The following is a 19,050-nucleotide window of genomic DNA, read 5'->3' on the forward strand; positions in this document are numbered from 1 at the left end:
ATATATTTAAAGCCAGGCACCAGTGGCTCATGCCTGTAATCCTAGCTACACAGGAGGCTGAGATCTGAGGATCGCAGTTCAAAGCCAGCCCAGGCAGGAAAGTCTATGAAACTCTTAGCTCCAATAAACCACCAGAACACCGGAAGTGGCACTGTAGCTCAAGTGGTAGAGCGCTGGCCGTGAGCTGAAGAGCTGAGGGACAATGCTCAGGCCCAGAGTTCAAGCCCCATTACATATATATATATATATATATATATATATATGTATATGTATATGTATATATGTATATATACATACATATACACCTATATACATATATATGTATATTTTTTAAAAAGAATGTGCCTGAAATCTAACTGATTCTATGATCTATGACCATTGAGTTCTCTAATTCAGTGACATTGTATATTAACAATACAATACTTGGTTCAGTTGTCAGGCTTCATAGCACAGACAACAATCTTTAACACAGCTGATCAAGCAAAAGAATGCAAACTCAAAGACAGGTCATTTGAAATCATCTAAACACAGAGTAAAAGAAAAAGCAGTGGAAAAGGGTGAAAGGAGTCCACAAAATATATGAAACACCAACATGTAAACCCACAAATACATGATAAACGCTTCAGAAAGCGAAGTTAAGAAGATGAAAAGCCTGTTTTTCATATTTACTTAAATTTTTGAAACAATGTTGTAATATGGCCCAAGCGGGTCATGAATTTGTAATCTTCCTGCTTTATTCTTCTAAATATTTATATTACAGGTAAGTACCACTATGCTTGACTTCAGAAATCTTAAAAAACAAACAAACACTGATGACTAAAAATTATCTCAGATCAGGAAGGGAAATCTACATCCAGACTCAAGAAGTTCAAAAGTACTCATTTGGTAGATGAAAGAAGGAAAGAAGGGGGGAAAATGGGGTCATAAAATTAAATGTGTATCCTACAATTTTAAGAAAACTGAGGGAGAGAGTGGGTTTGGATGGGATAGAGGCAAATGATGAACGGGGTGACTTAGACCAAGATGCATTGTATTCATAAACTGCTTTGTTGAATGTCAACTAACTGCTTTGTACAACTAAATATAAAAAATATAAAAGAAATGTAAATATAAAAGAAAAGATCACTAAAATATGTTCAACTGGTACATCAACACATGTTATAATCAAACTATCAAAATCAAGGACAAGCCAGGCACCAGTGGCTCACACCTATAATCTAGCTACTCGGGAGGCTGAGATCTGAGGATCACAGTTCAAAGCCAACCTAGGCAGCAAAAGCTGTGAGACTCTTACCTCCAATTAACCACCAGAAAACTAGAACTGGTGCTATGGCTCAAGTGGTAGAGTGTTCACCTTGTGCTGAAGAGCTCAGGGACAGAGCCCAGGTCCAGAGTTCAAGCCCCACAACTGACCAAAAAAAAAAAAAAAAAACAAGGACAAAGGAAGAATCATTTTAAAGTTAATTTTATTATGATAGTATTTTTGATGGATAAAATAACTGTCAACTTTTTTGTGTGTTGATATTAGGTCTTGGTGTATAGTTCAGGTTCATTTTTATCATTTTTTTCCCTCATGAAACATATGAAACTCAGTCTTTTATTCATTTGACATATATAATGCATTCTTGACTAAAGTCATCCTGATGGAAAATAAATTTCAAAATCATTTTTCTATTGCTTGCAACTGTGTACTCATCAACTAACAATGACCAGTCTAAACTTTTCAGCTTTGGCCTCCATTACCATTACCCTCCTTTCTATTTTATGCTCTATACTCTTTCATACCCCACAGGTAAGTGAGATCAGACATTGTTTGTCTTTTCATGCTAACCCTATATTGCTTAACCTAATGTCTGCCTAATTATCTATTTTCACAAATGACAAAACATACATACAGATTTATTTTTATTATAGTTGTACCAAGGATTTTTAATTCAATAAGTTAGAAAGAGATAAGAAAGGAATGAATTAAAGAGTGAACATAGAAGGAAAGAGAAGAAGGAAGGAAGGAAGGAAAGAAGGAAAGAAAGAGAGAGAAAGAAAAAAATAGAAAGGAACCCAACATTAGAAAAACAGAAAGAGAACTATTATCAAAATAATATAATTATGCTAAATAAAATTGAATAGATGCTATTATATATTAGCAAAATAACATTTCAAGTCTTTGTCTATCAATAATTATTCTAATTAAAATGAATAGATGCCATTATAAATAGATTTTCATCTACCATGAAAATAATTAAATATGTGAAGCAAATTTTGATGATTTAGAGGTAGGAAATTGAGAGTAATATAACAATAGCAAGATACTTCAATATCCTACTTTCAATAATGTGTAAAATATCCAGTTAGAAAAGCAATACAGAAATGATGTCTTTAGCAACATTGTAGACTAAATGAACCTAACACACACATTGTAACTATCTACTCAACAGCAGAAAATGCATTTTTTTTCAAATTCTCATTGAACTTTCTCCCAGATAGATCAAATATTTATTTGTAATAGGTCTTTACAAATTTAAGGAGATTAAAGCCACTTGAAGTATCTTTTCCAATGACAATAGAATAAAGCTAGAACTCAATAAAAACAAGAAAAAATACATGAATTTATAGACAAATAAGCAAAGTTTGGAAATCTAAATTCAACTTAAAAATCTTCAAGCTGGGTGCAGTAGCACATACATGTAATCCAAACTACTAGGACAAAGTGTAGATCTCCCTCATGGTTTCTGCTTTACTATTTTAATGGCCTTCTACTTCATACATGATATAAAATACTTCTAGTTCATTGGCCCCCAATTATACCCTCCTTTTGCCTTCCCCTTCTCCACCAACTACAACAGTCTGTCCTTTATGTTCATATGATTTCACAAGACTGAATATCAGAGAAAGCTTTAATCCTTGTCTGAGTCTGGCTTATTTTCCTTGATGTACACGTATATGTGTGTGTTTCATTCATTTTTTCTGGTAAATGATGTTATTAAATTCTATATGATGACATAATACCCTGCTGCATATCCACAGAACATTTTCTTTAGTCAGTCATTAGTTGATGGCGCTTTGGCTGATTCCACAGGCTGGCTCCTGCCATATACAGGGATGGGCGGATATTTCTATTTTTTTCAGTTGTATGCCCAGAAGTGGTACAGCAAGAAGGTAATGTGGTAGGTTTAAAAAAAATTATAGTTCTTCTTAATTCTAATCATTAAAGCTACCAATATTTATCTGGGCATAGTGAACTTGTGAAATCATTAAATAAATATATAACCACATCCAATTTTATGCAGCTAGCAGTATCGTCTCTTCTTCTGAAACATGAATGATGCTCTACCTGTGGATTGTCTGATAGGTCTACACCCCCCGGACCATCATTGCCCCAGCATGCAAATATAGTATTTACAAAGGAGTATGTACTCTTTTTTTTATTGGTTGAAAATACTTACTCAAAAAGAAAGACAGGCAGGCGCCAGTGGCTCATATCTGTAATCCTAGCTACTCAGGAGATCTGAGGATAGCAGTTCAAAGCCAGCCGGGGCAAGAAAGTCCGTGAGATTGTTATTTCCAATTAACCACCAGAAAATCGGAAGTGGCACTGTGGCTCAAGTGGTAGAGAGCTCGCCTTATACTGAAGAGCTGAGGGACAACGCTGAGACCAGAGTTCAAGCCTCATGACCAACAAATTAATTAATTAATTAATTAGTTGATTTAGGCACTGGTAGCTTATGCTTGTGATTTTAGCTACTTATGAGGTTGAGATCTAAGGTTTGAAATCAGTCTGAGCAGACTCTCTCTCCAATTAAGCACAGTTGGATGTAGAGCTGTGGTTCAAGTGGTGGAGTGCCAACTTTGGCTGAAAAAGCTAAGGGACATTGTCTAGGTCCTGAATTTAAGCCCTGGTGCTTACAGAAAATAGAAAAAGAAAGGCAAGTCCTTATTAGTAGAATATGAAAAAGAAGTATACTTTGTAAAAAAAAAAAAAAGTGAACTACCTGGGTAGTGACAGGAGGGAGAAAATAGAGGGGAACAAAGGAAAGGGTGACATTGTCCAAGAAGCATCATGCTCATAATCTGACTGTAGATCTGTAAGCCCTTTGAACAACTGCTTAATAATAGCTATAAAAAGGTAAAATAAACATAAAAAGACACAGTTGGAAATTGGGGAATCTGAGAGATTTTTTTTAATATGAGAAATTTAAGTGTTGATAAAGACAAGAATTAAACATCTTTGCACCAGGTAAACCAGGCACCTTAAACATGGTGATTGTCTAGGATGTGGAAAAATTTTCCCAAATGTTAGAGAGTCCCCAAGACTGAAAAGAAGCTCAGAGCTTCTAAGGGGGGTTAAGAGAAGTTTAAGTAGGAAGAAGGAAAATAAAAGTTAAAGAAAGAAAGACCAAACAGGTAACCCTTTTAAGAAAGTTTTTTCCATTCTTTTTCTCTTTAAGCTAGAGGATATTCTATTTTCTTTACAGAATTCAATTGATATTGGGCTATTAAACAGTACTAATAAAAATGAGAGGTTAAATGGGACACCAAAAAAGACCTCTTCAACTTCTTCCCCTAGAACACTCTGCTCCTTATTTCCCACCAATACTTTTTTTTTTTATCTCACTAATGTACTGAACATCAAGATATAATTTTGAAATCAATGGCTGTAAGATTAGAAGGGGAAATCAATTCAGTCAATATAAATCTTTTTTTAATGAAGAGCAAGAATGAAGCCACTTTAAAAGCTCAATTTGGAGTGAAGAAAGATTCCATTCAATTTTGACTTGCAAGAGCTCTGACGTATTTGTACAGCATTTTCTGAATGTTTAAAGTCAAAACCCATACATTTTTATCTTAACAGTACACTCTTGTATTTTCTTACCTTTTCATACCATTTTGGATTTCCAGCTTTAATCTTTAGGACTGGAAACAAGAATAATATGTCACTAAAAGCTCAAGTCCTAAGTTAAAAATAAGATAACTAATCTCGTGTTTGCACACCTGTCCCTGATTGTGTAGTACTTTCTACACACACCCATTTGTTTCAGGAAACTATCATAAGCTGGGTGCAGGTGGCTCATGCCTGTTGTAATCCTTGCTACTCAGGAAGCTGAGATCTAAGGGTTGTAATTCAAAGCCAGCCCAATTAACCACCAGAAAAAGTGGAGCTGTGACTCAAGTTGTAGAGCACTAGCCTTGAGTGAAAAAGCTAATGGACAGGAACAGCACCTCCATCCAGAGTTCAAGCCACAGGACTAGGGGGAAAGAAAAGAAAAGAAAAAGAAGAACCTATTATAGAATAGGAAAATAGAGAGAATGTCATTAATAACAGGAAAAAATGGCTTTAAAACTCTAAGATTGTTTCATCTGTAATACTAAGAACCTTTTACCTCCATGCTTCTATATTTTTGTTTAACTGCCTTATCAAGATATAACTCATATCACACTCAAATCCCTATCTACCTTAACTTTAGGATACCTACAGTCTTTACAGTCTTATCTACCAGACTTGCCCCATTTGGGCATTTCATTGTGGTAAAAAATACAATATAATCCCTTGTAGATTTACTGTACACAAACACACACATATAAGGTTTTCAAAGTCCATTCATATTATGGCATGTATCTGCTTCTTTTCTTCCTGTTAATAATATTCTGTTCTGTTAATATATTATTCTTGTTTTATCCATTCATTATTTGATGAATATTTGGGCTCTTCCCAACTATTACTAATAATGCATATTTAGAAAAATGAATATTGGTCTGCAAATTTTTGTGAGAACAATTGTTCTAATTCCTTTTGAGCAAATTGACCTAAGCAGTGGAAATGGTGGATAAAGGATATACCTTATACACCTTTTAACTCTTTAAGTGCCGCATTGTTTTCCATGGTGTCTGTAGCATTTTTGCATTCCTACCAGCCTTGTATGAGAGTTCCAAACCCTTTGTACATTCTCCAGCATTGTTTCTTCTGTCTTTTCTCCAGCACAAGTATACAAGTATTCTAGAGAATATGAAGTGATAAGTTGTGACAGTTTGAGTTTGCAATGATCTAATCTAATGGCTAATAATGTTGAATATCTTTTCATGACTTTACTAACTATTTGTATATTTTGGAGATACATCCATTTAGACATTGTTTTCCAAGTTGAAGTCCAATTATTTGTCTTCGTTCTTGGTGGTGGTGGTAGTTGTCATAGGGCTTAAACTCTGGGTCTGAGCACTGTCTCTCCGCTCTTCAGCTCAAGAACTCTCTACCACTTGAGTCACAGCACAACTTCCACTTTTCTGGTGGTTTATTGGAGATAAGAGTTTTGTGGACTTTCCTGCCTGGGCTGGCTTTGAACTGTTATCCTCAGATCTCAGCCTCCCAAGTAGCTAGGATTACAGGTGTGAGCCACAGGCACCTGGCTATTTGCCTTTTTTGCTGTTTTTATTCGCTTGTAATAGTTACTCTGCTTTCTCCACTTTCCAAATACCATAACTCCTAACATAGAGTTGATGTTACTTGACTAAAGAAAGGAGTTACTTCCTCATAGACCTTTTTCAGTTAATCAATTGACTGACTTTAGATCTGTTTCACAAAATCGCTCTGTTTGTGAACAAAATCTCTGTAGTAAAAGAAAGCTAGGATTTCAGTTTACCAAAGTTTCTTTTTTCTTAAAATGAACAAATCCATTCTAGGTTGCCAAAAAAATGAATGTAGTCTACTCCGACAGGAGAGAGTTCAGAAACAGTTAGTTCACTGTTTAAAGCATGTTATGATTTCTCAACTTTGGTCTACTTTGTTAAATTGAAATGGGAATGGATTTGTTTTAGACTTAAATTTTTCCCACAAATTTAAACCTCTGTGTCATCACTATTCCCTTTAGATATAGGCATGATATAACTTTGGGGGAAATGGATTCCATAAAATCTGAAAAGGGTTCTTCACATATCCTGATAAACTTTTTGTTCCCTCTGTGATAGAAAATCATCCTGTCTAAGAATGAGCTGCTTGTAGTGTATTCAACTTGTCAAGGTGTAATTGTCTCCAAACAAAAACGAAGTCATAGAGTCTTTCTTAAAGATAAGATGGTAAATAATAGAGTGAGATTTTTTTATTTCACGAAAATGAGAAACAATCAATTGTGTCACTTCCAGTCAGAGCCTTTCATTGCACAAAGGTGCCATGCAGCATTTGTTCTTCTCCTCAGTGGGCAAGGACCAGGAAAAACTTCAGGATAGACTCAGATTTTGTTTCATCTTAAGCAAAACCTCTTTCCTTTCAGCATTCACCTTTTCAATATTATCTATCCCAATCGCCACTTTCCCAAACAAGTTATGTATGATCAAGTATCTACTTACTATTTTACTCCCAAACTCTTCCCTTCAGAATATGTTTTCATAACAAATGGAATATATTTCTCTTAACAAGCTAGCATTCTTCTAGGAACATTTTTATTGAATTATGAAATCTTTTGCCCCTGTTTTTCTGAGCATAGTAACAAGTATCTACTAACTGAAACACAAAAATTAAACATGCATTTTCATGTAAGATTGTATCAGTTTTGCCTTATTTTTCTTAGCATAAGCTGTATTACTTAGTTTAATCGTCTGACTAAATCATCCCTCTTGATCCTTAAGGCTAATGAATAAGCTGGTTTCTTAACAACAGCAACAACAAAAATCTGCTCTCATAAACACCTATCAAAGGAATATGTCAAGTACTATAGGAGTGTTTTGAAAAGAGACTGAATCAAAAGATATATATATATATATATATATATATATATATATATATATATATAAAATTTTCTTTTTTTATCACTTGTGGAGCTGAAACCCAGGGCCTGGTTGTTGTCCCTGAGCTTTTCTGCTCTTCCATTTTGAGCAACAGCTCCCTTTGTGGTTTTCTGGTGACTAATTGGAGATAAGAGTCTTACAGATTTTCCTGCCTGGGTTGACTTCGAATCACAATACTCAGATCTCAGCCTCCTGAGTACTAAGATTACAGGTGTGAGCCACCAGCACCCAGACCAAAGATATTTCTTAATAATGAAGTAATCACTATAAAAATGTAAAATGCCTCCCAGAAGATCTACTTTTACAAAGCAGCACTCGTGTTAGTGTTTGTTCGCTTATGAGTCATGTTGCTTTAGAAATAGAAGTTTCATAACTTTTCTAATGCAGAGGATGGTTGTTTTTGTCCCAGCATGTGGAAGAAAGCACACTGCACAGCAGTGGCCATCCAGGTGATCTCTTAACTTCTCAAGCTCGCCATTGCCCTCTTGAAACCTCAGTAGGCAGCTGACCTGTCCACAAGAGTAGGACTCCAGTACAGTTTTGGCATGGACTCTCAACTTGCGAAAGGAATGAAAATGCCACCTTCTTTCTCATATCAGGTTAATTTCCTGGATGGAGATTCATTTCTTTTTGTTTTGAGTAGATATGGGGTTTTTTGTCAAGTTCTGTAAATCTCTTTTAAATATAACTAAGTTTCCATCAAATATTAACCACAGACACACACAAAAGTGGGAATTAAACTGGAAAGGTAGCTGAACGAGTAGATGTTTTGGAAACAAGTATATGTAAAATACTATTGATTACAAGGAACAGAGAATTTAACAAAATAACTGGTTTGATGTAAACTCAAGCATCATATACCACCTTCCATATTGGGCAGGAAACAAAAAAAAAAAACAGCCAAGTTCCCTCAGTATTTGAAGTACTTCGATATGATAGGTCATTCCTAGTCATGTGCCCAAGCCTGAATGTACTACCTCCTGTCTGGGTTTGTGAATTCGTGATGGATTAAGCTCATAAGGACTTCTTCAGAAGCTGGAGATAGAATAGATGCCTGTTTTAAGCAATGCTATGGCTTAGTGTAAAAAAATCTGAAAAACATACCAAATTAGTTTAAAGTCTAAGAATATTTAGTACCATGTATAGTGCTAAGGTCAGGGAGATAACAGACTCCATAGATACTTACAGTAAGATTCCAATTTCTCTGTAATTCCTGTGACTTTCCTTTCCTTTACTTGTTATGGAGGTTTTGTTAAAATGGTATAAATACTTGACATTGAACACTCAAGTATAACCAGTATTCCAAGGTAAGTAATTTAGGCAACCTAGGATAAAACAAAGCTTTACTACAATAACAAAATAGTAAGATTTTCTTTGCTCTGGGTCATATGGCAACCATTGTTGGGTATCAGTCACCATCATTTACTTTCGTTTGAATTCAGACAGATTTTTGCAAGGTTTAGGCATACAATGCCCATGATGGAAGGGATCACTTAAAATGGAAATGAGTTAATTATATTAATTACATGTACATTATGTCTTAAAGTTAACAACACTTTCATTTAGATTATAATGAATGCTTTTACTATAATCACTATCATCAGTATTGTTATGTGATTCTATGGTATCAAATCCTATGCTCACAACATCTTTTCCCTTTTGGAACACTAGGCAAAATGAGGATAAATAAATAAGCCAGGTTCATTGACTTGTTTGTTTCCATTACTCTCATGTATCAAGAGTGTCATGAAATCTCCAGGTACTCAGTCAGCACCAATACCCAAAGTTTCCTTCTTGGCATGTAAAAGAGAAATTTCTATTTCATATTGGTGTTTTTCTAGCATAAGGCACTGACGGACAGTAATAGCATCTGCAGCAGAGAAGATGCAACAGACAAGCAATTCATTTCTGAGCCTGGACCAGGTATCAGTTCAAGAGGTCACTATCCTCTCAATGGAGCCTCCCTTCTCCCATTGGTCAGCTCATCTTGTTTTTGACAACTGAAGAACAATGCTAGAATGTGTGAAACCTTATAAATAGATGCTAAACCACAATGGCACTATGAGAATATTTCACTAGCTGAAATAATGAACTTCTAATTGAAAGGCATTGGGTATAATTCTATTAATATGCATTAGAGAAGAGCTAGAAGTCAGAGAAGGAAGATTATCTGTTCTCAGCTATTTTCTATTGTTTTATTATTTACCAACATCAACTAAGTGGGTAAAAACCATCACAATAGAAAGGCTATTTTAGTCTATTTTATAAATGTATATAATCAACTATTAATCTCAAATGCAGACCCTTTAATTTATGAAAAGAAAGGGAAATATAAGCCTTTATTTTGTGCCAGACATGATGTCACATAGTTTCATATTATTTTCATTTTATTGATGAGGACATATGAGGTTCTGAAATCTCTAATTTTCCTAATGCTTTTTTTTTATTTTTTTTATTGTAAAGATACTATACAGAGGGTTACAGTTACATGAGTGAGGTAATGAGTACACTTCCTCTTGAACATTGTTACCCCCTCCATTGTTTTCCCCCACCATCCCCTCCCTCCCTCCCTTCCCCAAGGTTCTTTTTTTTTTTTTTTTTTGATTGTGATTAAGTGATTACTTAATTTCCGGAAATTCAGAGTATTGTGGAATAATGATGCTCATTTAAAGTCACAAGTTCATTCTAACTTTCGTGGAGCAAATTGTCTATCACAGTCTGTAATATATAACGGTGCTCACATGTTATATACCATATATGTGATCAGCAGCATGGGGATATTTGGTAGTGGTTCAACCAGATGAGTGGGAGTTCTTTGTTTCTTAAGTCCTGTTAGTTTTGTCATATCACCTAACATTTTGGATTTATCATCCACTTATCAGGGAGACCATGTACTGTTTGTCTCTTCGTTCTTGGCTTACCTCGCTCAACATGATTCCTTCTAGCTCCATCCATTTCCCTGCAAATGCCATTATTTTGTCATTTCTAATGGCTGCATAATATTCCATTGTGTATAGATACCACAATTTTTGGATCCATTCATCTGTGGTGGGGCATCTAGGTTGTTTCCATATCCTAGCTATTGCGAACAGTGCTGCAATAAACATGGAGGTGCACGTGTCCTTGTATATTGGTTCCTGTTGTTCAGGGTAGATGCCTAGAAGTGGTATGACTGGGTCGTAAGGGAGGTCAATCTTTAGCTTTCTAAGGACCCTCCAGACTGCTTTCCAAAGTCCTAATGCTTTTGACACCGTGTCTTTTGCTTGTTGTTTGTTTTAGCCATAAATCATTAGGTAGACAGAGCAACCAATTTTAGTGAGGAAAGGAAAAGACATCCATGTTTATCGAATGCCCAGTGCACAGGTGGCTTTTGTCAGGGCAAATGCATGCAATACCTTACTCTAACCATGCCACAGAAAAAGAAGTCAGGACTGATGGATTCAATAATATGCTCCAAGTTGCCTGTGAATGCATGGAAGAATAAAAAACTAAAAGAGCTAAAAAAAAAAAAAAGTGATTCCAACTAGGAAGACCAGTTTCATTTTAACATATTGTGCAGCAATGTGGGCTATCACGTAGGGATGCTTCTCAGAGCCTATCTATGAGTAATTCAGAATATCTATTTGCAAAAGTCCAAAGCACTTAAGCACAATTAAAGGTAAAAAAAACATGAGAAGACTATGTATATATAGAATAAGGAACATACGATATCTTTCTCCTTTCATACCAACTGAGTGTTCTAAAAGCAATTGCGTACCCTGGGAATTCCTAAGGAAATAGTCTAAAAATATTACACAGCCTTCATTTTCACCAACTTTATAAACACAAAGTAGCAAATAAAGTTTAAAATCTGAAGGAAAATCTGTTCTCTTTTCTATATTCTCCCTTTTTCTCTAAATGATTGCCATGTAGTTAATTTGTCTATAATCTGATATAAATGTTTAAGTGACCATCACCAGTATAAAATATCATATAAAACATTTATTGTATTATAGTCCTTGGTAAATGCATAGTATTTGAGAGGTTGACCTATTATCAAAGTGCATTAGTTATGAATCAAATATTTCAGCTTGGCCTTTGTTTAATTGATAAACATTACTTGCAGCTCCTCAATTGGTTTATGCAGGGCAAAGAGCTTTATGAAACTAGTATTTATGAAACTAATATTACCTGTAACTCTTACTAAACAAGCCGTATTTCTCAAGTGCTGCAAACAACTTATCAGCTCATCATTTTGGGTCCTTTATTAAGTTCTGTCTTCTGCATCTTGGGGAAAATCTTCCATCACACAGCCTGACAGTTTCTCTTTCTATGGCTACAAAAGTGGCAGAATAAAAATAATTGCATGTTCAGAGTAAATATCCTAGAAATGTTTTGCCGGCCCTCTTCTGTTAAAAAAAACTACAAACAACCATGTCAACTGAATTTTGAAAATTGGTATCTGGTGTTTATTTTCCCCTCTTAAAAAAACAAACAAACTACTGTTTTTGATATGTTTTTCACTTTGTCTTTAATTTGGTTCACCAGTAACAGCATGCTTTGCTCAAGATCTCTGTTAGACGTGTTAATAAATAGTTTATAGATTGCCAGCTACTCTCATGCACCATTTGACAAACATTTTCCGATGTCAGTAAACATTCAGAGTTTCTATCAGGAAGGGACTATCTCTTCCTTTGAATTTCCTTGTAACTGAAATGCTGTTGTGTCATTAGATCCTATTCGAATAAGAACTTATTCTTGTGTTCTAACATAACCTACAGATGTGTCAAGATGATAGACAAGGCAGGCAGCCTCTGAGGTCCCTTTAAAAATAAATTACCTTCCATCTTGTCCGAAAGCAAACTGAATAAATAGGAAGGACCATGAGGAGGATAGAATGGAGATAAAAAACAAACAGAGAGAAGATACCAGAAGTATTTTCTACTCCCTTCTGTGGGAGTGTAAGCTGGAGGCCAAGTAGGGCCAGGAAGTAATAGAAATAATAAGAGAGCCTAACTTCTGATGGATGAGCAGGCACTTCCTTCCTGTCTGTAGCTGCTTGGATTTCCAGGATTCTATTTAAATTTCAGGCTAAAGTGTCTTGAACCAAAAATATTATTTTATTGTAAAGATGCTGTACAGAGGAGTGACAGTTACATGAGTAAGGCAATGAGTACATTATTTGTCGATCATTGGATCATTGTTACCCCTTCCCTTCCTTGTTGTTGTCCTACTATACCTTCCCTCCCCCACATTCCCATCTCTACTCTCCCAACTTCTCCCCCCAACCAAGTTGTCAAGTTCGTTTCCAATATACTGTCCTGTGGGTATCCTTGTTGCAATGGGTCATCCTGTGTCCTTGTTTCAGCATTTTGTTATTCCCCTTCCCCTCCCAGATTAGACATATACAAGATGCAGGGTACCAAAATCAAGTACAGTGACAACAGGGGATATACCATAGGAGGAGAACATACAAGGGAAACAACAACAAAATAAAATAAAATAAAATCACATGGTACATTTAAAATAATAACAATAAAGACATACCTCTTGTGTCCATATCTTGGGGTTCATTACTAATTATTGCAAATAAGGGAAACCATGGGACCTAAATTTCTTTGGGACTGGGATACTTCACTTAATATGATTGTTTTCCAAGTCTTTCCATTTCCTAACAAATGAGGCAGTGTTGTTCTTTCAAATGGAACGTTTTCTTGATTCACTCATCTATTGAGGGGCATCTGTGTTGCTTCCATGGTGAATAATGTTGTAATAAACATAGGTGTGCTGGTAACTTTAGTATGGCCTTGTTTGTGATCATTTGGGTAAATGCCCAGAAGTGAGATTGCTGGGTCATAGGGGATCTCTATGTGGAGTAATTTGAGGAAACTCCATACTGCTTTCCAGAGTGGTTGGACAAGTTTACACTCCCACCAACAGTGCAGTAGGCTTCCCTTTTGGCCACATCCCTTCCAGCATCTGTTGTTATTATATTTCTTCATTGTAGCCATTCTAACTGAGGGGAGGTGGAATCACAATATTGTTTTGATTTGCATTTCTTTTTTTTTTTTTCTGAATACTGTCATGGGGCCTGAATGCTGTTCCTCCACTCTTCAGCTCAAGGCTAGTGCTGTACCACTTGCGCCACTGCGTCACTTCTGATTTTCTGAGTGTTTATTGGAGATAAGAGTCTCAAGGACTTGGAGTTTCCTGCCCCAGCTGGCTTTGACCATGATCCTCAGATCTCAGCCTTCTGAGTAGCTAGGACTACAGGCATGAGCCACTGCTGCCTTGGCTTGATTTGCATTTCTTTTATGGCCAGAGCAGTTGAGCATTTCTTCATGTGTCTATTGGCCATTCTTATTTCCTCTTCAGAGAAGTCTCTCTTTACGTCTTTAGCCAACTTGTTGATGGGGTGGTTGTTTCTTTGAGGATTTGTTTTTGGGGGATTTAATTTTTTGAGTTCTAAATATATTTTAGATATGAGACCCTTGTCTGTTGTATGGCTAGTGGAGATCTTCTCCCAGACTGTGTGCTTTCTATTGATCTTGCTAGCTATGTCCTTTGCCATGCAGAAGCTCTTCAGTTTCATGCAACCCCATTTGTCCAACCTTTCTTTGATTTGTTGTGTTTCTGGATCTTTATTAAGAAAATTTCGGCCTCAGCCAAGGAGCCCTAGCGTTTCTCCTATTCCTTCTTGTAATGTTTTCAGAGTGTCTGCTTTTACTTCAAGGTCTTTGATCCATTTGGAGTTGATTCTGGTACAGGGTAATAGATAAGGATCTAATTATAGCTTTCTACAGGTGTTAAACCAAATTTTCCAGCATCGTTTACTGAAGAGACTGTCTTTCTTCCTTCTATTTTTTTGGCTCCCTTATTGAAGATTAGGTAGCTATAGGTCTATGGGTTCATTTCTGGGTCTTCATTCTATTCCACTGGTCTATTCTTGTGCCAATACCAAGCTGTTTTGATTACTATGGCTTTGTAATAAGAGTTTGAAGTCTAAAAGAGGTTGAGTTTTTTTTTCCTCTTTTCTTTTCTGAATACCAATTTCAGGTGTTTTTTTTTCACCTCTATAGCCTAGTCAGCACAGCTCAGTAAAAATACTTTATAAATGTAGAAGTAAACACATATGGGGGTTGTATGCAAGTGTACACAAATGTATTAACTAAGTATATTGAGGGAAGAATTTGAATGCTATGATTCCTTTAAAAAAAAAAAAAACTAGCTCACAGTCCAACAAAACGAATACCATCAAATTTGTGCTTGAAAGGTGGTAAGGGTTGCCAAAAGGAGATGACTGTAAAGAGGAAGGGAGGAGAAGAATACAGTCATAATATTCAATACAAATCTTATGAAATTAAGAAAATTGAAAGGGGTTGGGTTGGGAGGGAAGGGAAAGGAGAGAATGATAGAAGGGATAACATCAGTCAAAATACATTATATTCATAAACTGATTTGTTGAATGGTAATTCCTTTCTAGCCATCTAAAGAAAAAATATTTTTAACAAGGAAGGAAATACACCGAGGCTCATAAATGTAATCTCAAATGTTTTGGTAATCACATTTAAAAGAATTTAAAAAGTCAGGCAAAGTTAGCTTTAATGATAGGGTGTATTTAATGTAATGTATTCAAATGATTAGTGTCTTAACATTAAATTACATGAAAAGATATGAAGGAGACATTTGTGTTGTGCTTTTCAAATTCAGTGCCTGAGATCTGGTATGTATTTTCATTACCATTCAAGCTAGCCTCGTTCCAATGCTTGCTTAGTGGTGACAGGGTCCACTGATTACTGTATTTACCAAAGCAGTTCTCAAATGTCCTTAGAATATCTTCCAATATCTTGGAACATGTATTTGCACTAGATGTGTAAAATGTCAGTCATAAATTATCTGACTATTTTATTCCTCTAATGTTTGAAATTTTAGAATTCTTGCTCTGGATATTTTCTTTTTAGTATGAGATGATTTCAAGTGTTGTTTTGTTCTTAATCAAGGCCATCTGATTCACCATGAACTCATTTCACAAAAGGTTGCCATTTCACAATTAAGACGAACTTCTAAGATGTGTTGCAATTTATGTCTGTCTACAAAATAAAGTACTTGTACTTAAAAAAAAAACCGCACAATTTGGTATAATCTAGTACTTACTTAGATTTCATCTTGTGAACTCCTGCCTGAAAAGACATATTACACTCCACTAAAAAAATATGACCTCATAAGTTTCTTTTTCCTTTCCTAGTGTCAGGATTACTAACACATGCTGATTCATGAACTCCGAGACAATATCTATTTGCCCATTCAATAATAGGCTTATGAGATTTGCAGTATTACATTTTTGTTTTCTTGATCATGTGCCTTTGTCTTTAGTCTTTTAAGATACATGTTTACTAGTGTTTACCAGTTCAGACTACTGAATGTGAACTTCCTCAACAAGATTTCTAAATCCATGCTCTGAACATATGGACTATTAATTAATTTCTTCATCCAGCCACCAAGTTTAGAAATTAGAGGTGTAATGATACAATTATGTAAATAAATGTGTCTTTGTCTTTTTTTATGTAATTTCAATTATTCATCCTCTATAAGGCAATACTTCCAGACCGTTTTAGCTAAGAGTAAGAAGAAGGTGACTAGAGGTTTCACGTGTGAGTTTACAGAGCAGCTTCCTAGAAACAATTATTTTCAAAGCTATAGTCAGTGATATGTATATCTCTACCTATGTCTCTATGTCTCTATCTATGTCTCTATCTATGTCTCTATGTCTCTATGTCTCTATGTCTCTATGTCTCTATGTCTCTATGTCTCTATGTCTCTATGTCTCTATCTATCTATCTATCTATCTATTCATTTAACCTAAAATGGAACCTATAGAAAGAGCTTCATTATATCATTTTGACACATAAGGAAAATGAGGCACAGAAATGCTTCGCTTGGATCGCCATCTAAAGCTAGAGGTGGACAGGACCGGGGCGGTCTCCCTCCAGAGACTGTCTTTCCATGCGAAGTGTAAGAAAGTTCACATTTCTGTTCACAATTTCTCCTCCTCTATGTGCTGAGCCCTCCCAAGGGGGCCGAAAGGAACAGAGGACTCCACGGGTGCATGAAACACACAAGGCATATTTTATTAGCTGCCAGATGGAGAAGAGGGAAGGGGGAAGAGCTTCAATAGAAATCCATGACTCTGCGCAGAGAGCCCACCCTGGCATTCATGGCGCCCCAGTCGTGGTAGCGCCTGTACTCCCCGGGCCTCAGCAGGTACTGGCGGCCCCGGTAGTTGGGCATCTCGTAGAGGATCCAGTAGCCCTCCAGCACGTGGAAGGAGTGGAAGTCACCGAAGTGGAAGCGGTCCTGGAGAGAGGAGCAGTCCTCCGTGATCTCTACCATCTGGCCTCGGTGGTCCTCCCGCTCGTAGATGCGGATCCTGTGGGAGCTGGCCTGCGCCGGCCAGCGCGGGAGGGCGCGGCGTCAGCACGCAGGCCTCCCCCGCCCGCGCCGCGCGCCCGGGACCCCGGCGTCCGGGGCTCCCACGCAGGCCTCCCCCGCCCGCGCCGCGCGCCCGGGGACCCCGGCGTCCGGGGCTCCCACGCAGGCCTCCCCCGCCCGCGCCGCCCGGGGACCCCGGCGTCCGGGGCTCTTCCCTCCCCCGAGAGGCCCCGGGACCCCGGCCGCGCGGGCCGTGCGCCGTGAGGCAGGAGCGCGCCCCACCGTCCCTCCCGCACCCCGTCTACACCGGCCCCGCTCGGCACCGCTCGTGCGCTGCCCTGGCGGTGCCTTTCATAGCCCGAGGGCTGCGGGGAAGCTCGAACCCGAGTCGGACGCTTCCAGTCAAGCGCCGCCCACCCGGCCCGCCGCTCCCGTCGGGGGTGCGCGGCCCGGCGGACGCCCCAGGCCCCAGAGCCTTTGCTCTGCAGGGCGGACGCTCACGGTGACCCCGTCGGAGGGGCGGGCCCGGCTCCTAGGCTTCCCTGTCCCCTCTTCCGCGGGGTCGGGCGCTGCGAGGGGACTCGCGGGTGTGGGGCTGGGTCGGTGTCGCCGCGGCCTGCGCGCGCGCGGAGCGGCCCTCACAGCAGCCCGCCGGGCTCTGGGGCGCAGCCACGGCCCAGCCCGGCCTGGGCTCGCAGGTCAGGACTCGAGGCCGGGCGGCTGCTCCGGGCTGAACTTCTCATGTCAGGGCTGGAGGTTTCTGATCCCAGCGCAGCTCGGTGCAGGGCCGCTGCGGGCGCTGGGGAGCCCGGGGAACCAGCCCGGAGACGCCCCGATCTCCATAACAATGGTCAGTGCTGGGGGAGACCGGCCCGGGCCGGCCGGTGTCAGGTAACCCCCTTTCACCCCTCACGACTGCGGGGAGTCCTCACCGTTCTCCTGAGCCCCGTGGGGCAGGTGACCCCGGGAAGGGCAGTGTGGCCCAAGCTGCCTCTGGCCCAGGGACAGCCAGCAGCCGTCCGTCCGTCCGTCCGTCCCGGGGCCCGGACACTGGGCACAGCACCAGGGGACGGGATTTAACCAAGTCAGTTTAAACGAGCCACGAAGAGCTCGGCCCCTCCTGGCCTTTTCCAGGGAGAAGAAACCTTGGGGATGGCCGCGAGGCCCTTGGACGTGCCTGGGGACCCTGGAGGGACCGGGGAAGGGGACTCACGTAGGGGATGAGGCGGCAGGAGCGGATGGAGTCGCTGAGGCCCATCCACTGCTGGTAGTCGGGGTAGTCGCCCCGCCGCAGGAAGTACTGGCAGCCCTGGTAGTTGGGCTGCTCATAGAGCATCCAGCAGCCGCTGTCCACGCGCACCGAGTTGCAGCGGCTGAAGTAGGGCTGCAGGTTGGAGTGGTCGCTGCTGCACTCGTAGTGGCGGCCCTGGAAGCCGCGGTCCTCGTAGAAGGTGATCTGCAAGGCGAGGCCAGGCCGGGGCTCAGAGGCCTGGGCTGCGGGGGGCTCTGCCCGGGGCCCGGTGGGCAGCAGGGTCCCCTCCCGGCCGGGCGCCCTCTGGACTCACCTTGCCCATGGCTGGTGGAGGCGGCTGTGAGGTTGAGCTGTGTGTGTCCGCAGCGCAGCGCGGCCGTCTATATAGCAGGAGGGCTGCTGCGTTGGCAGGAACAGCACAAAAGGGGCCCTCGGGGGAGCAAGGGCACTTTTCTCTGTCTCTTTTCTATAGAATGACCATGGTGATGTTTGGGAGGGGGTGGGGGTATTGTATGTTCTCTCTTACATGTTCCAGAGCTTTCGAATTGATGACCTGGTTAAACACTAGCCACTGGGGGTGGGGGGGCTGTAAATAAAACCCATTTAGGAAATTAGGA

General features: G+C 39.5%; 1 protein-coding gene across 1 annotated transcript; it reads right to left on the reverse strand.

Moving 5' to 3' along the window:
* Positions 1–16,917: 16,917 nt before the first annotated feature.
* On the reverse strand, positions 16,918–18,639 carry LOC138831227 (gamma-crystallin E-like). Its single transcript, XM_070028418.1, has 2 exons — positions 18,395–18,639; positions 16,918–17,193 (listed from the first exon to the last, which is right to left on the reverse strand). Exons 1-2 carry the CDS (start codon positions 18,515–18,517, stop codon positions 16,921–16,923), a joined length of 396 nt encoding a protein of 131 aa, XP_069884519.1. The 5' UTR covers positions 18,518–18,639; the 3' UTR covers positions 16,918–16,920.
* Positions 18,640–19,050: the final 411 nt, after the last annotated feature.

This window comes from Dipodomys merriami, unplaced genomic scaffold (assembly GCF_024711535.1).
Source record: "Dipodomys merriami isolate MVZ:Mamm:240054 unplaced genomic scaffold, mDipMer1.0.p SCAF_1, whole genome shotgun sequence".
NCBI classification, from domain to species: domain Eukaryota; kingdom Metazoa; phylum Chordata; class Mammalia; order Rodentia; family Heteromyidae; genus Dipodomys; species Dipodomys merriami.

What these genes read in the sequence shown, in the direction of transcription:
- LOC138831227 (XM_070028418.1), bottom strand. Translation starts at nt 18,517, where the DNA reads ATGCTCTATGAGCAGCCCAACTACCAGGGCTGCCAGTACTTCCTGCGG. An exon ending in CCTGCCGCCTCATCCCCTAC is followed by an intron (nt 17,194 to 18,394) that starts GTGAGTCCCCTT and finishes TGGCCGGCGCAG; the next exon opens with GCCAGCTCCCACAGGATCCG.